This window comes from Melanerpes formicivorus, unplaced genomic scaffold (assembly GCF_026170545.1).
Source record: "Melanerpes formicivorus ecotype bairdi unplaced genomic scaffold, bMelFor1.0.p_v2 SCAF_4, whole genome shotgun sequence".
Lineage (NCBI taxonomy): Eukaryota > Metazoa > Chordata > Aves > Piciformes > Picidae > Melanerpes > Melanerpes formicivorus.
In genome coordinates, this window is record NW_027142356.1 from 19,161,583 (window position 1) to 19,181,810 (window position 20,228).

The 20,228-nt window shown below is 37.8% G+C and overlaps 1 protein-coding gene across 12 annotated transcripts in view; it reads left to right on the forward strand.

The window, feature by feature from the left end:
• MARCHF1 (membrane associated ring-CH-type finger 1) overlaps positions 1-20,228 on the forward strand; it is a 215,105-nt gene that overhangs the window by 85,763 nt on the left and 109,114 nt on the right. For 2 of the 12 annotated variants that reach the window (XM_068137159.1, XM_068137163.1), the window contains exons 1-2: positions 14,988-15,158; positions 15,441-15,649. The exons of 7 other annotated variants lie outside the window; for them this stretch is intronic. In XM_068137159.1, coding sequence (XP_067993260.1) covers positions 15,551-15,649 — 99 coding nt within the window. In that variant the 5' untranslated portion in view covers positions 14,988-15,158; positions 15,441-15,550. Of the gene's footprint in view, positions 1-14,987; positions 15,159-15,440; positions 15,650-20,228 lie in introns of those variants that run through there. 3 more of the 12 variants (XM_068137161.1, XM_068137160.1, XM_068137158.1) reach the window with 3 other exon arrangements.

Sequence of the window (20,228 nt, forward strand, 5' to 3'; positions counted from 1 at the left end):
AATGCAGAGAACCAACTATATCATTTATTGAGATATCTAGATTATGGTGGCAATTACTTCATTGTGATCAGGTATTGTAGTTTTTTTCAAAAGGGTGTTTATGTGTATCATTTCAATTAATATTAGTTAGTGAACAAATAAGAAAACAAAAATATTTTTCTGTCTCTTTTTCACCTCAGCTGGATTGTTCTGTCTTCAGCTAACCACCGTCAAAATAGTGTTTCTGTTCTGTGCTTATAAAAGATCAAATCTTAAGGTAACAATATGCTCCATGTTAAATTAGTAGCAGCACAAAATCTACTTCTATATCACAGTATCACCAAGGTTGGAAGAGACCTCAAAGATCATTGAGTCCTAAAAGCGTGAGAATTTCTAAACATGTGAGCCACTTATTTTGACAGCAATTTAAGAGCACAAATACTCTTTTTACACAAACAAAGTTATAATTATTCCTCTTTATGAAAGACATATTTGTGCACAGCAACAGAGTTCATTTTCTCTGATTACTTCCATTGTTGGTTCTCTGGAGCACTTATCTTTCCTCCCCTCCTATTCTTGTCATGCCCTCTGAAAAATAGGTATGAAAACTTCTCTCGATTCCACTAAGAATACAGGGTTGAGTAATTTATTTGGAGATCCTGATTAGAGTCCTATGCAAGTTGGCAAAAGGTGAAACTTACTGTGATGAAAAAGAAAATAACCACATTACTGAAATTAGTAGTAAGAATTTAAATTATATATATATGAAAACTAGTGAAGAATAGCAGGGATTATTATTTTTTTCTATAATAGAACATTGCAAAAGCTTAACAGCAGGCTAATTTCCAAGGATTGTCTTGCAAAGCTCTAATCAAGATTTTGGTGATCACTGACGATGAATCTTCTGCTGCTCTCTCCATGCCTTTCTTTTGTGTTTCTGAACTAAACTTAGACTTGAACCTTAATCTTGTACGTTAGCTGGCGTATGTTGGTTTCTGTGGTGTTGGTTTCTGTGAATACATTTACAGTTTTTAACTGTAGCACTTTTGCATACTGAAAACATTTTCCTAATCATAAGCTAGTGGAAAGCTATCTTACAGGGTAAGGAGAATAGAATTATTGTAAAGGTCTTAATATTTTTTTTTCTTTGTTACTTATTATGTAGAATTTTTTAAAAGTACAGGATACACTGAGGAACATAAGTCGATATATCTGAACTTATGACCCTGAGAAATACCACAGCTGTCCCTAGTGTTGCTTGTTAATTTACTTCTCCTTGTTAAAAACCGACAGACATAACTATGATTTGCTGAAGGAAAAATAGGTGGACATGCTCCATGAAACCTATGTGTCAACTATATGATGCCAAATTTCAAACAGTGGTGCTGAAAGCAGTGATCAGGAAAAAATGTCCTGTAAGATAAATGTGGTAACACAGGAAAGAATAGCAATGCAACTAAAACAAAATATTTAATCCTTTGGAGTCAGTATGTAGGCACTGTTTTACTTTAGGTATAAACTTCCTAAATCCCAGATAGTGTCAAAATGCAAGTGCAGCTACCAGAATGGTGCTAGTGATCACATGCACAGTTCATGAACTGCCAGGCGTGGCTTCATAAAGTGCTGAGCACAATGAAAGGTAGGGAATTGTGCAAGCTGCCTTGGAAATTATGTGGTTGATAGGTGTCTCAGTCCGGAGAGGGAAAGAGACTCAAGTTCTTTTAGAACATTCCCGTGATGTGAAATTAGAGGCACAAACGAGGCCAAAGTATCAACAGCTAGGCTATTTATTACATAAATAAAGTGGACATAAGAAGGGGAGAGGGAGAAAAGAGAGAGGGAGAGAGAGAAGAGAGAGAGAACAGGAAAGGAATTATATTACCACACCCCTCATCCCCCCCAAGACAGTTAAAGTCTGCGGAGGAAAGGTGCTGCAGGAGATGTTGGGTCTGTAGAGAAACAGTGCTGAGGCTTTTGCTGGAGAAGAGCTGTGGTCCTCTGGGGAGATGTTGGGTTGGTACAGGAACGGTGCTGAGGCTCCTCTGGGCAGCCTGGGTCTGTAGAGAAAGGGTGCTGAGGCTTTGGCTGGAGAAGAGCTGTGGTCCTCTGGGCAGCCTCTTTTCTCGGGAGCAGCATTGTCCCGGCTTTCCCTTCTCAGCGGCATGGTCCGTCTCCTGTGTTTTCCTTCATCTCCATTTTTCTCCCCGTTTTTCTCCCCGTTGTTCTCCTCTGTTTCTCTCTCTACAAACCAGTAGTTGCTCAAGTCTTTTATACAGTTTTTAGTCTTTAGGTATGTATTCAAATATTGTCCCTCAGGAATTCCAGGGGCAGGAAATAATCCTTAGGTAAATATCCAGGTATCGTTTCCCCGGAAATCTGTGTATTGCTGTGTGTTTGGGCAAGATTTTGAATGGGGGGGGGGGAATCTCCGTCTCCCCCGTCTCCATCCAGACAAGCCGCCCCACATTCCTTACACATCAGGAAACAGGTGGTAAAAAACATTGTGTCACCCTGCCCAGGGTACTTGATGGGTGGAGATTATCTTGCCGTAAAGGCATGATGGCTGGGTCCTTGGGTCCATTGTTGTAGTCCTGTGTTATCACGATGCAATCACAAGCTGATTTGCATCCAGGATTGGTAGACAGGATTCTTTCCACCTTCTTTCCAGTGGCTCTGCTATCAGTTTATCTTTGTTGACTCACGCCAAGAGAGACAAACTTTTGGTCTCTCACAGGTGGGGAATTGTGCAAGCTGCCTTGGAAATTATGTGGTTGATACGTTAGAATAAGCAATGCCAAATTTGAAAAAGTGCTGGTGAAAAGAAAGAAAGACAAGACACACTAATTAAAGGAACTAATAAAGGAGCTTTGAGATCCAGTGAGTACTTCTGACTAACACATTTATTTTTTTTTATCTAATGCTTTTCAAATTCATCAGAAAACAAGTTCTTAGTTTATTTTCAGTGCTGTGAAAATATACATTATTTCTGTAATTCTTTTTTTATTGTTGATAATAAGTTTCTGATCAGTTATGTATTGGAGAGTGGTAGTGAATGGTGCTGCATCCAGCTGGAGACCAGTCACAAGTGGTGTGCCCCAGGGATCAGTGCTGGGCCCTGTGCTCTTTAACATCTTTATTGATGATCTAGATGAGGGCATTGAGTCCATCATCAGTAAATTTGCTGATGACACCAAGCTAGGGGCAAGAGTTGATCTGCTGGAGGATAGAGAGGCTCTGCAGAGGGACCTCGACAGGATGGACAGATGGGCAGAATCCAACGGCATGAGATTTAACACATCCAAGTGCCGGGTTCTGCACATTGGCCACAACAACCCCATGCAGTGCTACAGGCTGGGGTCAGAGTGGCTGGAGAGCAGCCAGGCAGAGAGGGACCTGGGGGTGCTGGTTGATGGTAGGCTGAACATGAGCCTGCAGTGTGCCCAGGTGGCCAAGAGGGCCAATGGCATCCTGGCCTGCATCAGGAACAGTGTGGCCAGCAGGAGCAGGGAGGTCATTCTGCCCCTGTACACTGCACTGGTTAGGCTGCACCTCGAGTACTGTGTCCAGTTCTGGGCCCCTCAGTTTAGGAAGGATGTTGACTTGCTGGAACGAGTCCAGAGAAGGGCAACAAAGTTGGTGAGGGGTTTGGAACACAAGCCCTATGAGGAAAGACTGAGGGAGCTGGGATTGCTTAGCCTGGAGAAGAGGAGACTCAGAGGTGACCTTATCACTTTCTACAACTACCTGAAAGGAGGTTGCAGACAGGCAGATGATGGTCTCTTCTCAGGCAGCCAGTACCAGAACAAGAGGAAACAGTCTCAGGCTGTGCCAGGGGAGGTTCAGGCTGGATGTTAGGAAGAAGTTCTATACAGAGAGAGTGATTGCCCATTGGAATGTTCTGCCCAAGGAGGTGGTGGAGTCGCCGTCATTGGAGGTTTTCAGGAGGAGACTTGATGGGGTGCTTGGTGCGATGGGTTAGTTGTTTAGGTGGGTTGGATTGGTTGATGGGTTGGACGCAATGATCTTGAAGGTCTCTTCCAACCTGGTTTGGTTTATTCTAAATAAAGGTTTGCAGAATGCGTTGGTAGGAATTATGAATTCTTTGATTCCCTTGTTTGGCTTGATGTGCTTATGTATGGGCTTCCAATTTCTGCAATAAGATTTGGCTGCATAGCCTCTCTGAGACTAAACTTGCATCTCTCCCTATGAAGGTGATTGTCTTGACTATGCTACAGAAGTAGCTTGGAAGGGAAGTAGTGATTTATACTTCACATACTGATTACACTCATTGGATATTACTCCACAATTAATTCATTGCAGGAAAGGATGCCTGGGACTAAGCCACTGAAAAACAGTTTTGCTGAGTAACTTTGAAAGTAGTTGTTTGTCCTGCAAACAAGGCATAATGGTCTTAGGAAAAGCTCAATGAAAATTCTTTTTTTGCTTAATTAATGCCAGTTAACAGGTACAGCAATTTTAGGTGATATATGGTATTGTTACTCTGTATCTCTACATCTTATACTACCTTGCTTTAGCCAAAGACTATTTGTTTCACCTTGCCAACAGATGAAAAGTTTAGCTCCTGTATTGATGTGCACAGTGTGAAGGGATAGCGTTGTCACAGGGATGCAAGATGTGCTACAGGACCTCCAGAATGCCCCCCGCAAGGATGTTCACCTCTGTGGAGCCATGTGGGGAACTTGTTTTGAACCACTGAAAGCTGAACACTTCTGAGCAAACTCATATTGATAGAGAAGCAACTTACAGTTTCTTCATGTTGCCTAGAAGTTGATGTCTCACTGAGCACATGTCTATGTCGTTTGAAGAAAAGTTTAAGGCTGACTGTCTGAGAAAGCAGCATTCTGCAGGGTCACTTTTGTCACAGTCTGCTGATGTAGTCTGGGGACTGTAGTGGCTGTGGCTTTTTATTTCTTCCAAAGCTAGAGAGGATGATTGTTATTATTAATGTAACGAGCCAGAGGCAGATGTTTTGTGGCCTGATTCATGCGAGAATGGTTTAAGGATCCTGTTTCTGCTGCCACCTCAATAGTTTCCTGGAAGAAAAGGCAAGGTCTTTGCACTAAACTTGAATGGTAGAGGCAAATGTATACTTCTGTAATTATTTTGATTGCAGTTTATTGTCGCAATCTATTTCAGATAAACCTACACTGCATGAATCATAAGAAATTACTAGCTAGAACACAGATTTATCATGTCAAGAGGTGCTTTTGCTCCACAAATAACTAGTTCTCCATTAATGTAATAACCCTGCTTCTAAGTTATGGGGGTTTTGGTTATTTTTGTGGGTGAATTTTAGTTGTTTTACTTTGGGGGGCTTTTGGGTTTGTGTTTTTTGTTGTTGGTTTTGTGTTGATTCATCTATTCCTTGCAAGAGCATTGTTTTGAAACTGTGTAGTCATCTTTGTTTTTAAACTGTGTAGTCATCTTTGTTTTTAAACTGTGTAGTCATCTTTGATAGGCTGCTTGTATTTTTAAATTTTGTATGACTTCTATACTCCTCAGGCTTTAATATATCTCTTTTATACAGCAGGTTTTCCACACATTAGCTGGAGTTTGTGTAATATGGTCTGATAACTGTTCATAGTGTATGCTTTCAGATGGATACCACCCCTGTGTTTTTGCTACACTGAGTGCATTATGTGGATAGTAAATCATATTTCAATCCTGAGAATAAAAACAGGAAACTGACAAACCCAAACCTGGTAATTTAGGCTTTTAATAACCTCTTCTGACTCTCTGAAAAATGCAGTTATTTTGTTAGAAAAAGAAGGAAAAAAAAAGTGTTTGAAATTGTTTTTGGGAAGGATAACTTCAGAAAGTCTACTGGAGAGCAAATGTAACCTTTTTTCTGATTGTTGTTGATTGATATGAGCAAATAATGAAAACTTGTGCATGAAAGGTAAAACTGCTGTGCAGGGAAGCTTGGCATTCAAAGTGCTTAGTGGAACTGTAAGGAACTGTAAGTAGTACTTGAGTCTCCTCAGGTTCGATTTTCTACCAGTGATTAAGTAGTTGTGTAATTATAGTGCAAAGTACTTTTCATAGCATCCTCACCTTGCACAGATGTTCACTAGAAAATTTAATCCTTTTGTGTTGTGTTGAAGAGAATTCATTTTTTTATTGTATCTTGAAAAAATAGAAAAATATAATAGCACATTACATTTAATATTGTCTCCCAAAGCAAAGCATCCAGACAGAAGTTGGATAAAAGTATTATTAAATTATTTTTTCAATGTTTAGAAAGCTTGGTAATGGGTAACACAAAGAACTATAGGACTAGGTTTAGGTGGTGGCTCAGTTGGTAGCACATAAGACCCTTAGTGGGAAGGCCGTGAGTTCAAGCCTGCAGTGGGCAGTAGTGTCCTCCCTACTCTAGTCATGAGATCTGTGGTGACAGGTTGGACTTGATGATCTTGGAGGTCCCTTCCAACCTTAGGAATACTGAAATGTAACTGACTTAAATCTGTGGCAGAGTTCTGTTGCTTTGGAATGAGTATTTTGTAGATACATAATCTGAAGAAATAGAGAATGGAGAATTTAGAAATACAGACAGAGCACCAGTGATTTGCCTGCGTGTTTGTGTTGAAAGGTGCTTTTCCATTAGGAAATGTATCATCCTTCTCCTGCCTAGACCCCCCCCACCTCCCATCTGAATTACCACTGTTAGAAACCTAGTTCCATGGAAAACTGACAGGAAAAACAAACCCCTGCAAATCTTTTGTTTTCTTGATCAATAACCATCATGTAGATACTTGACTGATTGCTATTTCAGTACTGCTCTTTATAAAATGTTCATGAGTTTGATAGTTACCATTGAACCATTGCAGCCTTCAGAACAGGGGCTTGAGGGATTTGTTTTCTGAATCTGAATCCATTACATTTTAAAATAAGAGAGCTGTATTGTGATAGTAAAGTTAGTATGGTAATGTCCATCTAAGGGTAATAACTAATTACAGAATTAGGTGGACATCATAACAATAAATTATATTTTATTAGAAATTAATATTTTTGTAATAATTTTATGGCTCTTCTTGTGGTATGCTGCCTCAGAGTTTTGGTGAAATTATAAAAATCTCTCTTTTTTGGTCTAGTAGTTGAATAAGCCTTCAACATTATCTGGAAAAGACAAGGAGGGATGAAGAAGAAAAGGCATGTGTATGTGCAGGAGAATGTTATATCACACAGTTCTAAACTTAATTATCTTTATTTAATCAGAAATGTATTCCATATTTGTTAAAGAAACAGCCTTTTATGATTTCATTAAGCTTCTCAAGCATGTAGAGTTTGAGCCAGGGAATGTGCTTTGTTTTGAACTCAGTCAGCAACCTCTATAAAAATATTTAATTAACTTTTTGCCAATGCCAGTATACTTCCATTATACTCAGAAGGCGGGATGAGCTCCCTCTGGTGGCTCATTTATATTGAAGAGCTGTTCTTGAGTATCTGTTTACTCAAGTGAACAAAGATGCTGATCCCAGGTATCAGCCAGCCATCAGTTCCTTGTGGGCTTGCGTTTTAATTGAAAAACATCAATAATTTTCTTATGTAGTGAAACATCAGCATTTAAATTCACAACAGTTGCAATTGGTTAGCAGAATAAATAAAGAGGTGCTGAGCAATAAATTAAGCAAATAAAACTGAATTACTTCCTTCTAAGTCTATATTGCACAATAGGTGGGTGGTGGCGATTTAGGGGTGGTAGTAATTTAGGTGAGGCACCCATATACAATAGTGCTTACTCTTAAACTTAGGAAATATTTGGATATTAAAGAAAATTATTCAAGAATATGAAGTCTGTATTTTAAAAATCTGTAGCTGTACTACAGATTGAGTTATAATGAATCTTAGCATCAAAATTGATTTAAGCTATTCTGTAGCATTGAAGAGAAGCATAATACATTTTACTTAAATAGTCAGCTTAAAGTTATGAAGCCAGGAGACTTTGTTCAGGAAAACCACCAGCAAGTTTAAAGTGAATTTGCCATCTCTGTACTGTTAGTTTCCACAGAGCCTTTCAAACTCCATTGTAATTTAATGGGATTCTTATCATACCGACAGTAAAGCCTCCTCTCTTTGAAGCAGTGAAAGAATTTTCAAAGCCAAACAACATGCAGACTGGACATAAAGTTAAAAACTTGATTCAAAATAGAAGAGCTGTTTTATTTAGATATTTTCAATAAAACTGATTACAGAATAGAATATGAAAAATTATAAATTGTAGCTATTTGAATATGAATATTTGTTCAAAGAATTCTGCTCTGTTGTTTCTGAAGGAAAAGAGGAGGAAAGAGTCACAGCAGATGGGAATACGAGGGAAATAGCAGCATTTAACACTTACAGAGATGCAAATAATGGGAAAATTGCAGTATACCCAGCAAGTGATACCTGTAGGACATCAAGAAGAAATATGTTACAAAAAGTGTTTTGAATGAATATTCATCTGCATTTTGAATTAATGTCATGCATTTTTTCATGTCCCTTAAACATTCTAGCAATTGAGATTCACAAAGATGATGATGCTTATCAGACACAGAAAATTTCTAAAAGTACACTTTCACAGATAGACCTGGTTGTAAGATTTTCTTACTTTTTTTTTGGTCACAATTTGTGCCTCTGTATTAATGCATATATTTGCATGATTGAGAGCACAGTTCATAATACAATCTCTAATATTCTGTGCATCTGAATACCCGCTTTAAACTCAACCAAATTTGGTCTTCCAGTCTAATTATATGTAGCCAGTAACAGAAGCAGGTGAGTTAGCAAATAATAATTTCCCCTTGTGCAGATTTTTAGAACAGTTTCCCACTGTGTCCATATTCACCATTTGCTCAATGTTGGTGAGCAGAACTTTGAGAAGTGAAAAATCTAATTATTGAGGAAATTACTGGTATAGTTTTTTTCAGGACTATGAAGAATAGGAAATAACTTGCTCAGTGCACCCTGGGACTATTTACATTTTTTTCAGCTGATGATAATTAGCATTTTCCAGTTATTCTTTGATTAAGAAACACACTGATCCTTTTAATCAGTCTGTGCTCCTGGCTGATAGCCAATCTCTTTTTCCTGCTTCACCAGTGCTTTAACTGTGTTGCTTGTACTGCTGAACTTCATCCTGATGATAATGCTTTCACCTAAAACAGGCCTTCCAGCGTTGTAGCCTGGCCACCCTCTGTGTTAACTGATAACTTTGAATTTTGGGCTAAGAACTTGAGTCTGTTCATATTGAATAATTCTGCAGTTCTTTAAGGCTGTTGGATTCAAGTTAACCCAAAACTAAACAGGTGCTTTCCACTGTTCTCTGCATTTTGATATTTCTGTTGTGAATACTGTGTACTACCTCTTGTTAGAGAGCTGTTAAAATGACTTTTATGTGTATGTCATTAAGAAATGGGAAATAATGGGGAAAATAATTGTAAATAATACTTAAAGTAGTAATTTATTTACTCTGTTGTTTAATACTTTTAGTAAATATATTTTTTTTTCTGTAGTAAACATCACCAGATAACTCAATAGATGTTTTCTGAACAACTATATTTGTGTTTTGTGCTCTGAAGTGGACATTGACAGCTGCATTTTAATTTTGTGCTGGTGGACACATGCAAGAAGACAGTGTGGCATGCTGATTACTTCTATCAGTATGAATCCAGGAACATAATTACATACAGTGTAGTTTTAGGAAATGATCCCACTTGTATATTGCTGGAGATCAGTAATGTTTGTAAGCAGAGTGTTAGTGGAGTGGTTAGTGTTCATCGGGAAGGTAGAACCACTTGAACTGGAGAGGTGATAGGACCACTTAGCACTTGTGGGCTTAGACACAAGTTGGGTACTGCAAATATGGTAGAATCCCTGTCTGCGTAGTGAGTAGTTAAGTGTCGCTGCAGCATAAGAAGTAGTTTCTTGAGCAGATGCTTTAACTGCTTGATTAATTTATTTTGTAATGTAAATTTATTGAATACATAGTCTGCCCATTCTGCATAAAAGTGTCTTGGCTTTTTCTGTTTGATTTTATAAAACAGAGATATATTTAAGCAAAAATTCGAAATTGTCCCTCTAATTTGTGGGAAAAACTATGGGCCATTTTTAGAACTTGACAGAGTCTTCCTTTGCCAGCTATTTCATGGGGACACTGTAGGTAAAATTTAGATTTAGATAAAGTAACCTTAATACAAACTCTGTGTTGGAGGCATCCATGAAAGTTTTGGTGTTTAACAGTGGAAATCAGGAAATGCTTTTGATTCTCCTGTCTAGGAGACAATAAATGTGACTGGTTTTAACAGCCAGGCACCACATTTTATCCAGTTTGCCACTGTAACATCATTGCATATCTCACTTTAATCAAATCTAAATTTCAGCTAGGTAAACTTTTATTTATTGCACCAGGAATATTTTACTTCAGTCTCAGCTAGTATTTTTTAACTTTTTAATATTTTTTTTATTCATATCCTTCCATGACCTTGGATTTTTAATGCTCTAAAGTTGCTTAGGCAGTGTATCTGCACTGACTACACAAGTAGTGAATAGGTTCTTCCAAGTTTGCAGTGACTTGTTTTACCCTTTTGGTAGAGGAAAAAGAAAACCTATGCTTAGTAATGCTGTTGATTGAAATACATGTAACAATGTGCAACATCTGATAAATGGTAACACAGAAAAAATATCCAGAGACATTGATTTAAAACTTTTATTTGCTTTCTTCCTTAATACACCTGTATTTGTATTAAATTATGTGCTACTTCTCAGCACTCCAGTCAGTTGTGAAGCTCAAGTTTGGTAGAGGGGAAAGCTACCAAAACGCCTCTGAGGATCCAATAGCATGACGGCTACATTCAAGTCTACATCAACTATGTATAGCATTTTAAGTGACTTCTGATATGACATCTCACAGCCATTTGTTCAAATTTGTGATGAATGCAAATTCTATTATTTTCCTTTAAACAACTTTTTAATTTTGCTTTTGATGAAGACTGACTTACACAAGAGTTCATCCTAAAAGTCTTTCATTCCTGACTCTTTGAAGCCATCCCACATTGCAGAGTAGTATTTAAGACTTACTGGTCCGGGTAGCAGAGAACAGCAGATTTTCCCATGCAGCAAATCTAGAGGAATTTTTTATTTATCTAACAATTTCTTTTGGTTCTAGTATCATGTAACTTGAGGATGCTATGAAGCACAGGGAATTGGTTTACATCAGCGCTGTATGGTCTGCATCAGACAGATGTTAACGATATTTAAAGTTTAGGTGTTTGAAGCTTCTGCTACTTAAAGTGACTGATCATTGGTTGTTTTGTAGTGCTGGTAGCCTGCATTACATTTCTTTGTTAGCCTCTCAAAACTTCATGTAAGAGAGTAACTTATTTCAAGGGAAAGAAAACTTCATTAATTGTACAGGAATTAAAATGAGCTTTTTTCTGACTTTTACGTCTTGCTGAATTTTGTACTGATTGTGTATGTGGAGAAATGTTCTGCAGAAAAGGGAAAACTTCAGTTTAAAGGGCATTATTTGAAGTATATAATATGTAATTTGTGTACATGTAAATGAATAAAGGTGTCTGAATGCATACTGGTATGTAACCTTAATTTTTAGCCATATGCTATTAGTTTTCATAGCCTGGCAGCAAACTTAATTTAAAATTGCAAGCAGGATTCCTTTCTTTATGGCTGTTGTAGAAATTATTTTGAAATTCACTCCAACAATAATTATCTTCTTACTGTTTGCATTTGTTACAGGCTTTACCCTTTTGTAATTTGTCAGCACTGCTGGTCAGAAGCAAGAGGGTCAGTGGCTTTAATGCACTTGTTAGTGTCAGAGGTAAACAGAGGGGATCCTCCACATTTGACTTTGTACTTTATACAAGGATATATCTAGGACTGCAGTGCATCTGAGTACACTAATGGATTACCCAGCCTCTTTTTCATAAAATCACTTTGGGTTTTTGTGTTCTTAAATGAAATTGTCATAAGAACAAATAAAGTGGTAGAGTTATTCTTAATTAATTTTTCATTAAGGAAATTAAGGTAATATAGATGCTGAAGGTAATATATGAAAATTACTCTTGAGAACACTGGAAGTATATAGTAGAGGAGAGGCAAGTTGTTTGCGCTATATAGGAAACATCTTAATGGGCCTGCAAACATTTATGAGGGTACAAAATATTTCCAGTTAGTAAAGGGAGAATAGTAAATACAGTGTTTGCAACTTTTCTGTATAATTTCTGAGGACAGGGAAACTCAGTCCTAGATTTTAGGACTATAAGCTATAGGCCTATATCTTGTTATGCATTGTGTGTTTGTATCAAATACATATTTTTGACAAGTCCTGTGGAGCCCAAACTACCGGATTCTAAGGATTTTATGTCCATAATGATAATGCTTGGGGTTTAAAATCCAATGTAGTTTTTGTCTTGATCATGCAATGACTGCAGTACATCTTTAAGGATGACTTTATGCTGAGTAAACCAGAATTAGAACTATCTGTTTCATATAAAAGAATTTATTATTTAGGTAGCACTTGCTCTTGCTGAACCTCATGTGGTTCACCTGGGTCCACCTTTCCAGCTTGTCCAGGTCCCTCTGGATGACATCCCATCTCTTGGGCATATCAACAGCACGGTGTTAGAATTCTGATTTCTTTTTCCTATCTGATACTTAGGGAAATACTTTCAGGGATGGTTTTCACAGTGAACGTACCTATTCTTTGTGTGAGCAAGGACATAGCATTGGAGCCATGGGGGGAGGGAATAAATGAAGAGATTGCATGTGTTGCAGGCTGGAGCAGAAACACACAGTGTCTACAGATGTGGAACAGACCTGTGTTGTGAGTCACCAGGAAAATGGTTTATTTTGTCTTTATTTCCATCATGGTCACCAAGATCTGACTGGTACTGTTCATAAAATACATAATTCTGTGTAGTAAACTTGAAAAAGCAGAGAGGCAGCATGAAACTGAAGTGTGGGACAGAAATATAATCCCAACCTCTGCTACTGATGCCTATGGTATGTTTTTGAACATGTCCCTTATCTTCAACAGCTTTCTTACCATGAAGCAGTGGAGCTCTCATATTTCTATGCATAGCCATATGAGGATTGAATGTTTTTTGACTTGTTTTAGCATTTGGGCTAGAAAGAGCATGTTCAGCAAATGTAAAGTCAGTACAATCACACATTAATTTGAAGTCTCCACATGGCAAACATGTAATTAAGCAGTTAAGCAGAATGAAGGCATGGATTTAATGCTAAACTATACCCCTTGTTGCCAAGTAGGGTTTTTTTAAAACGTACTTTTTAATGATATAGGTGCAGGGAAAAAAGGGCCACAAAACTTCATAATTTTAAAATAACTAAGATCATCACAGCCTTAGAGGTCTTTATTCTGTCTAAAACTAACATAGATGGGATTAAAGAGATTACTGGTTAACCTAGAAATCTCTGACTTGAATCTCAATTTCAGACGATTTAGAATACATAATTATTGGCACAGTATCAAAAGGCAGGTTGACTTCTTTAAGCTTAACAAAATGTGGAAACAGACTCTGCAGGAAAGCTCTGTTTTAATATCTTAATCCCCCTAGTTTTCTATCAGTCTTTTTATCAAAAAGGTAGGTGTTCATCATGACTAATCAGAGCTAGGTTTAGGGATTCTTAATCCAGTTGTTCCTCAGAGGAAGGAAAAGATTTTGCCTATAGCTTTAAAACTTTCTGTTAAGCTAATAAGAAATTCCCTTTACTTTATAACATATCTTAAGATGAAGCGCTAAACTTTACCAGTCTGGTATATGACATTTCTTGTCTTTGAATTCTGCTAGGATATTTTTTTTTATATTACAGCTGGTTTGATGAGCAGGATTTATATGAAGAATTCAGAAAAAACTTCCTGTGTAGACTAGAAACTGTTTAATCTCACATTCAAATGAGTATTGAAATATCAGAGACTAAAGGTAGAATAGGCATGTAAAATAGAACTAAAAATGTGTAAAGGAGCTATAGACTTAATTTTTTAAATATATAATGTATTTCATGACTATGCATATATGCATATAATATATATTTTGCAGCATCTATAGGCTTCTAGTTCAGAATATGATTGTAAGCTCTGTTAACTAAGACCAAGAAATAGTAATGAAAGTAGTGGAACAGTGAATCAACAGTATTTTAAATCCTACCCACGTGGCTTTGTAAGAAAATCCTGGCTTGATGTAATGCTATTATTTCTTGTTAGAATTCCAAGTGCAAGTGCATACCTCTAGAAATGAAAATGATCTATTTAGAGGCTTGGGTAATACTTTTTAGAAAAATAGTTTTAATTTCCTAACATATTAAAATATTTTTGGTGTTTGCTCTGGTTTTGGTGGTGGGTTTTTTTTTACCTGCTTTCAATTATTTTTTTATATAAGACTAAGAATTTTAATTATTTCTTTGATATTTTTGTTTAAAATCACCTTTGCATTCATAATATTTATCAAGAATAATACATTTTTAACAGAATTATAATTGCTAAGTTTCCGTTCTTCATATCCATTTTTGTAACATAGCACCTGGGGCATTCTATATTTTGCATTTCAGATGGAAAGGAGATTGTGAAACATTTTGCTCCTGGGCATTTTACTTCTTTTAATTGAGAGAACAGACGTGTAAATGACATTTTCAGAATGCATGTGACTACTGTAAAGACATGTGTGTGCCTGCCTTTGCCTTGTTATGCTGAGCTTTCTTCTGATGATGTGTCGTGAAACAATGAGTGAAACAAGGGGTTAATTTTTTACTATCAACCTAGGAAAAGCAGATTTTCAATCCCTCCCAGTCTTGTCTTCCTTTTTTACACCTCATTCGCTCACTGCTGCTCTCCACTTCAAGGCAGATCCTTTGACCTAAGCAGATTATTGTAGACGCATGAAGGACACAGCAAGCTATCTGTGCTTTTAAAGGAGGAGATTTTGACTCCAAAATAGGACACTAAGCTTTTCAGCCTTATGCTGCTTTACCTAGTCAGCACGAGGCAGTGTCTGCAGGTCCTTAGGGGACTCCTGTGGAATCGGATGGGAAACAAAAGGAGAAGTAGCAGCCGCTGCAAATGTGGGAGCCTGTGCCATTAGAGGGAAGCAATTGCTAATAAGGTCCTGCGAGACCTGGGTTTCCTTGGTTTCCATGGCAGTTATTAGGTAACACAGAAACTGACTTGTCTCCCACCATGCTATTGGGGGATAGGGGGGCAAGGTGGTGCTCCAGGGACACAGCAGAGAGTTATGACTTGCAGCAACTCATCACTGAAAGCATGTGAAACTCTCTGGACTATTGTGCCTTACTTCTTCGTTTGCCATTTCTTGTTTATGTTTGCAATTTGTTCTGCTTTTTTTTTTTTTATTTTATTTTTTATTTTTTTATGGAAGACCCTGCCATATGCTAAATGGTTTCTCAAATAATATTTTCCCCTTTTTATTTAGAGCTGAGCTTGGCAAAGCAAGGATATGAACAATTATGCAGGTGGGCTACTCAGGGGGAGTGAAGATATAAGGCATCCAAACAGGTATTGGCAACCTGCAGCACTGTAAAAATGCCCCTCCAACAGATTTCTGTAGTTCCAGCACGGGAGACTGCCAGCAATGGGAGAAGTTCAATGGGCAGAAACAAAGAGAAGAGCAAGGAAGTCGAGGTAAGAGGAAGATTTCAATTTGCTATGGTAGGATGAGTCTTCCTTTGGTAACCAGTAGGTTTGGCTGCTCAGGAGGATGTGGCATGCCATAGCATTGCACAGTACACATAGGTGCAGCATGCTTTGGCACACTGAAGCAAGCTCCTATCATAACACCTCATCATTACAGGAAAAAAAAAGGAGCATTACTTAAAAAAAAATTAAAAACATAAATAAGGAAGTTGCAAATTGAATTCTTGAATTAGGGGGTTTTAACATTTTTTTAAAATGCATGCAGTCTGCTAGTGCTGACAAACAGTAATTCTTGTAAGATGTGAAGTAGCAGTTTCTTTAGAATAGGTTTAGACAAAACAGTAGTTTTAATAAGATTCCTGTAATTGTTTAAAAGCAGCAAAAATACATGCTAAAGACTCTTTCTAATGTGTGCTATTCATAGCAAATGTAGGCATGAGCTCTATAACTTAGTCTTTATTATAATTCAAAAGACATCAGTATTTGTTGTCTTTATCTCTTGACTGACTTTCTGTGATTCATAAACATATAAAAATATTGTTCCCTCAGTAAATATCATATCCTGTTGTTTTCTAGTAAAGCAGAAACTCAGTTCTTATTTTATTAATGATTAGAACATAAAGTACAGAAAACATGTGCAATTTTAATGGTATTTTACCTGAGGAAACTCTTTTGCTATGTATAGATTAAACATGCATCATGCGAGACTCTTCCCTCCTCCCTCCTCACAAAGCATTCCCTTCCACCTTAAAACATGAAAACATAGTCTGTTTATAGATGTAGCAGTAAATGTACATAACATAGACATCTACATTTTAGACACCTGTTTCTTATCTCTGGTTCTTTGTTCCCTCTTGCTATATGGAAAACAAGGAAACACCGGGAAAACAAACATGATGTCTTTTAAGTATTAGCTGACAGATTATGTGACAAACTGCATCCCTGAAACAAGTGTGTTTTGACTACTTGTGGTTTACGGGATGTAATTTTCAGAGAATTGTTAAAATGGATAAGTTCAACAGATGTTGAATACTCAAAGCAGGTCTGTGTGGCTTAAAAAGTATTGGTAAGCTTGCAGGCTTTTTAATTTTTTAATTTTTTTTTTTTAAAGATACCTTTTTTGCTTAATAATTGGCTTTGAGAAGCTCACTGAGTATGATTATTCTGGTTTTGGTTTGAGCACTCATGTATAAGCAGTATCCTTTCCTGGAAATAATCTCCAGTTGCTTACTGGTATTACTGTCATCAGAATTCATGATGCCTAGAGGTTTGTGTTCTGAAATGAAAAACTCTTGCTTTGATTTGTTTTTATTCATCCATTAAGTGGTTGAAGATAAAGGCTCAGGTGGAAGCTGTTGACCATAGAACTGCTGAGGTTGGAAGAGTTTGTTCTGTCTATTGAGACACAAGAAGTGAAAAGCAGAAGTAAACAGTTACTTATTGCACAGTTGCACTCTGGCATTCTTTTAATTTGAGGTTGCTCAGGCCTATGTAGATGGTCTTCTGTCCCCAGAATTCCTACACAGCATGGTCCTCACCAAGGCAAACTTACTTGCTTGTACTCAGTGTTCTGTCTGTGTTGGTGAGGGGCTGCTGGGTTAATGTTATCTATTTCAGTGAGTAACTACATTCTCTTAATTTACATTAGCAATCATTTTGAGGTGAAAGCTAAATAAAGTAATTACTTAGGCTTCCTAAAGCAACAGGAGCATCAAGCTGGTTCAAATTCAGGAAGATGTGAAAAAATGAAATGTCTGAAATGTATTCCAATTGCTAGGATAACAATTGTTAAGATTGTATGCCAAATTTTGTTCTTGCTAGAGAATTGTGGATGATGTACTTATAACAAAAACTTATGAAGAGTTCATCTTCTAACTACAAAGTTTACTACAGTAAACTATTTCTAAGTTCATGGTGAATTACATACATCTGGCTGATTTAAGAACCTCAGTTGCATATGATTAATGATGCAACTCATTCTGTAATCCTCACAGTCTTGTTTTACCTAAAGGTTTTAATATGTATCTATGTGCACGTGTCTATGATTGACAAATATTGGTCTATTTTGAAGAGTACTAAGTGCAGCATTAATGATGAGCCACAAGTGCCCATTACAGATATCTGACCAATATTATGAGTAGGGGCATGATAACAGTGACTAGAGGGAGCTCTTTAGGGCAGTCTTCCTAAGATGTATCCTTTGTGGGAGCAAAAACTTTAGTGCAACCTATTCTTGTAATTTTTGAGTGATTTAGCTCAATAATTAGCAGAAATTGGAACTAACAATGGATTCTGCTTCAAATTTAACTGCAGAACTTACTTGAGTGTGGTCTTAAAGATGAGGTATTTTTTTTCCCAATAACAAATCAATGAAATGGCTGAAGTGTCATATAATCTGTTGCAGCAAATCTGCATTAAATTTCCATATGCAGAGAGAATCTTCTGATAGTTTCACTGATTTTGGTAAGGCTTAACAGTCATTATTGCTGCTTGTTTTGCCCAAAAAACACTTACAGAAACAAGCTTTCTTTTAGTAATGCTGCTGGTAAAGACTTTGGCAGAAATGAAGACCCAGGTACAGAGTATAGGACTTATTCACAACATGATATGGACTTTTTTGATATTAAGCAGTTAATTCAGCTCCCTTCAATATCTGAGAAAAGACATAATTTTACAGTGAAATGTGTAATTGTCTTTCTGTGATGGAGAGAAACACTTGGGTGTTTGTTTTCAGATGAGTTTTTTAATGTAGCTATTTCTCAAAGTGAATTAAGTCAGTAACCTAAAAATTAAGTGATGTCATCAGGACTCCAAAGCTGGTTGATTTTCCTTTAATGTGATAAAAAAGATTGAAGAAATACATATATGATTGATGAAATGCCTCCTCTTGCTGTTAGTTTTGTTATTTATTTGTGAGCACAGACTGTGAAGATCTGTTTACACTGTTTTGTGGTTGGGCATGGATTAACATTCTAAAGTGACTTATGTGGAGAAAGAACTTTTCATACAGTAGAGAAAACTGGGCAGAGCAACTGCATGAAGTTTAGCAAAATTACTAACACTAACCATACTTTTGTAAGGGTCATAGCATAAATTGCTGTGACTACAGTGGAAAAACAGACTAGAATGTTGTTTACTGAGGATGGTAGAAATAAGTTTATAAATGCCAACAGGAAATATCCTGATATGGCAGAGAAGATAGGCCTTTCTGCCAAACTAGCACTCAGCTGCCAAGGCAAGCAGCTCCAGTGCCAACATGATCTGCAGCAAAGCACTCTAGTCCCAAACTGAGGGAATTTCAGGTTCAGACAGAGCAGTTTGGACAGGATCGTGTCCAGGTGGATATTGAATATCTCCAGAGAAGGAGACTACACAACCTCTCTGGACAGCCTATTCCAGTGCTCTGACACCCTCAAAATAAACAGAACAGTACAGTACAGCAGAGAGAAAACAGCCTGGAAGGTTCTTGGAGTATGTGAAAGATAACTTCCTGACACAGCTGGTGAGTGAGTCAACCTTGAAAGTTTTCCCACTGGATCTGTTGTTCACGAATAGGGAAGGATCTGGGTAATTGCAGGTCTCTCAGTTTGAACTTGGTGCCACTTGGTGCTGTCACGAGTCATGTGGAGGACAACCATCAGCCCCAGTCAGAATGGGTTTATGAGAGACAGGTCCTGCTTGGTGGGTGAGGGAAAGAAAGGTTGTGGATGTTATCTATGCAAACTTCAGTAAAGCCTTTGACAGTGATTCCTTGCAGCATCCTCCCGAAGAAACTGGCTGCTCATGGCTTAGATAGGTGTACTGTTCCCTGAGTGAAAAAAAACCCACACCAAAAAACCCAAACCACCACCTGTCTGGATGGTCAGTCTTAAGGAGTTGTGGTGAATGGTGTTACATCCAGTTGGTGGATGGTCAGAAGTGGTGTTCCCTGGGGCTCAGTATTAGGGCCAGTTCTCTTTAATATCCTTATCAATGATCTGGACAAAAGAATTGAGTGAACCCTCAATAGATTTGCAGATGGCACCAAGCTGCATGGGAATACTGATCGGCCTGAAGGTAGGAGGGCTCTACAGTAAGATCTGGATAGGCTGGATGGATAGGTCAAGGCTAATGGTATGAGGTCCAGCAGGGCTAAGTGCCAGATTTTGCACTTGGGTTGCAGCAACTGCATGCCAATGCTACAGGCTTGGGGAAGAGTGGCTGGAAACTACTCCGTGGAAAAGGGTCAGGGTGTGTTGGTTGTCAGCTGAGTGAATATGGGCCAGTGGTGTGCCCAGGTGGCCAAAAGGGCCAACAGTATCCTTGACTGTATTAGAAATAGTGTGGCCCACAGGACTAGGGAAGTGATTGTCCACCCATACTCAACCTCTGACTGATACTGTGATACTATGATGCTATGAACACTGGGGAGACTTCACCCTGAATACTGTGTTGAGTTTTGGGCTCCTCATGACAAGGACATTGAGGTGGTGGAGCATGTCCACGGAAAGATATGCTGCAAAGAAAGTAGTGCTTATAAATTTCAGTTAAATTATTTTCATGACAGTTGTGCAGTACGTACAGAGAT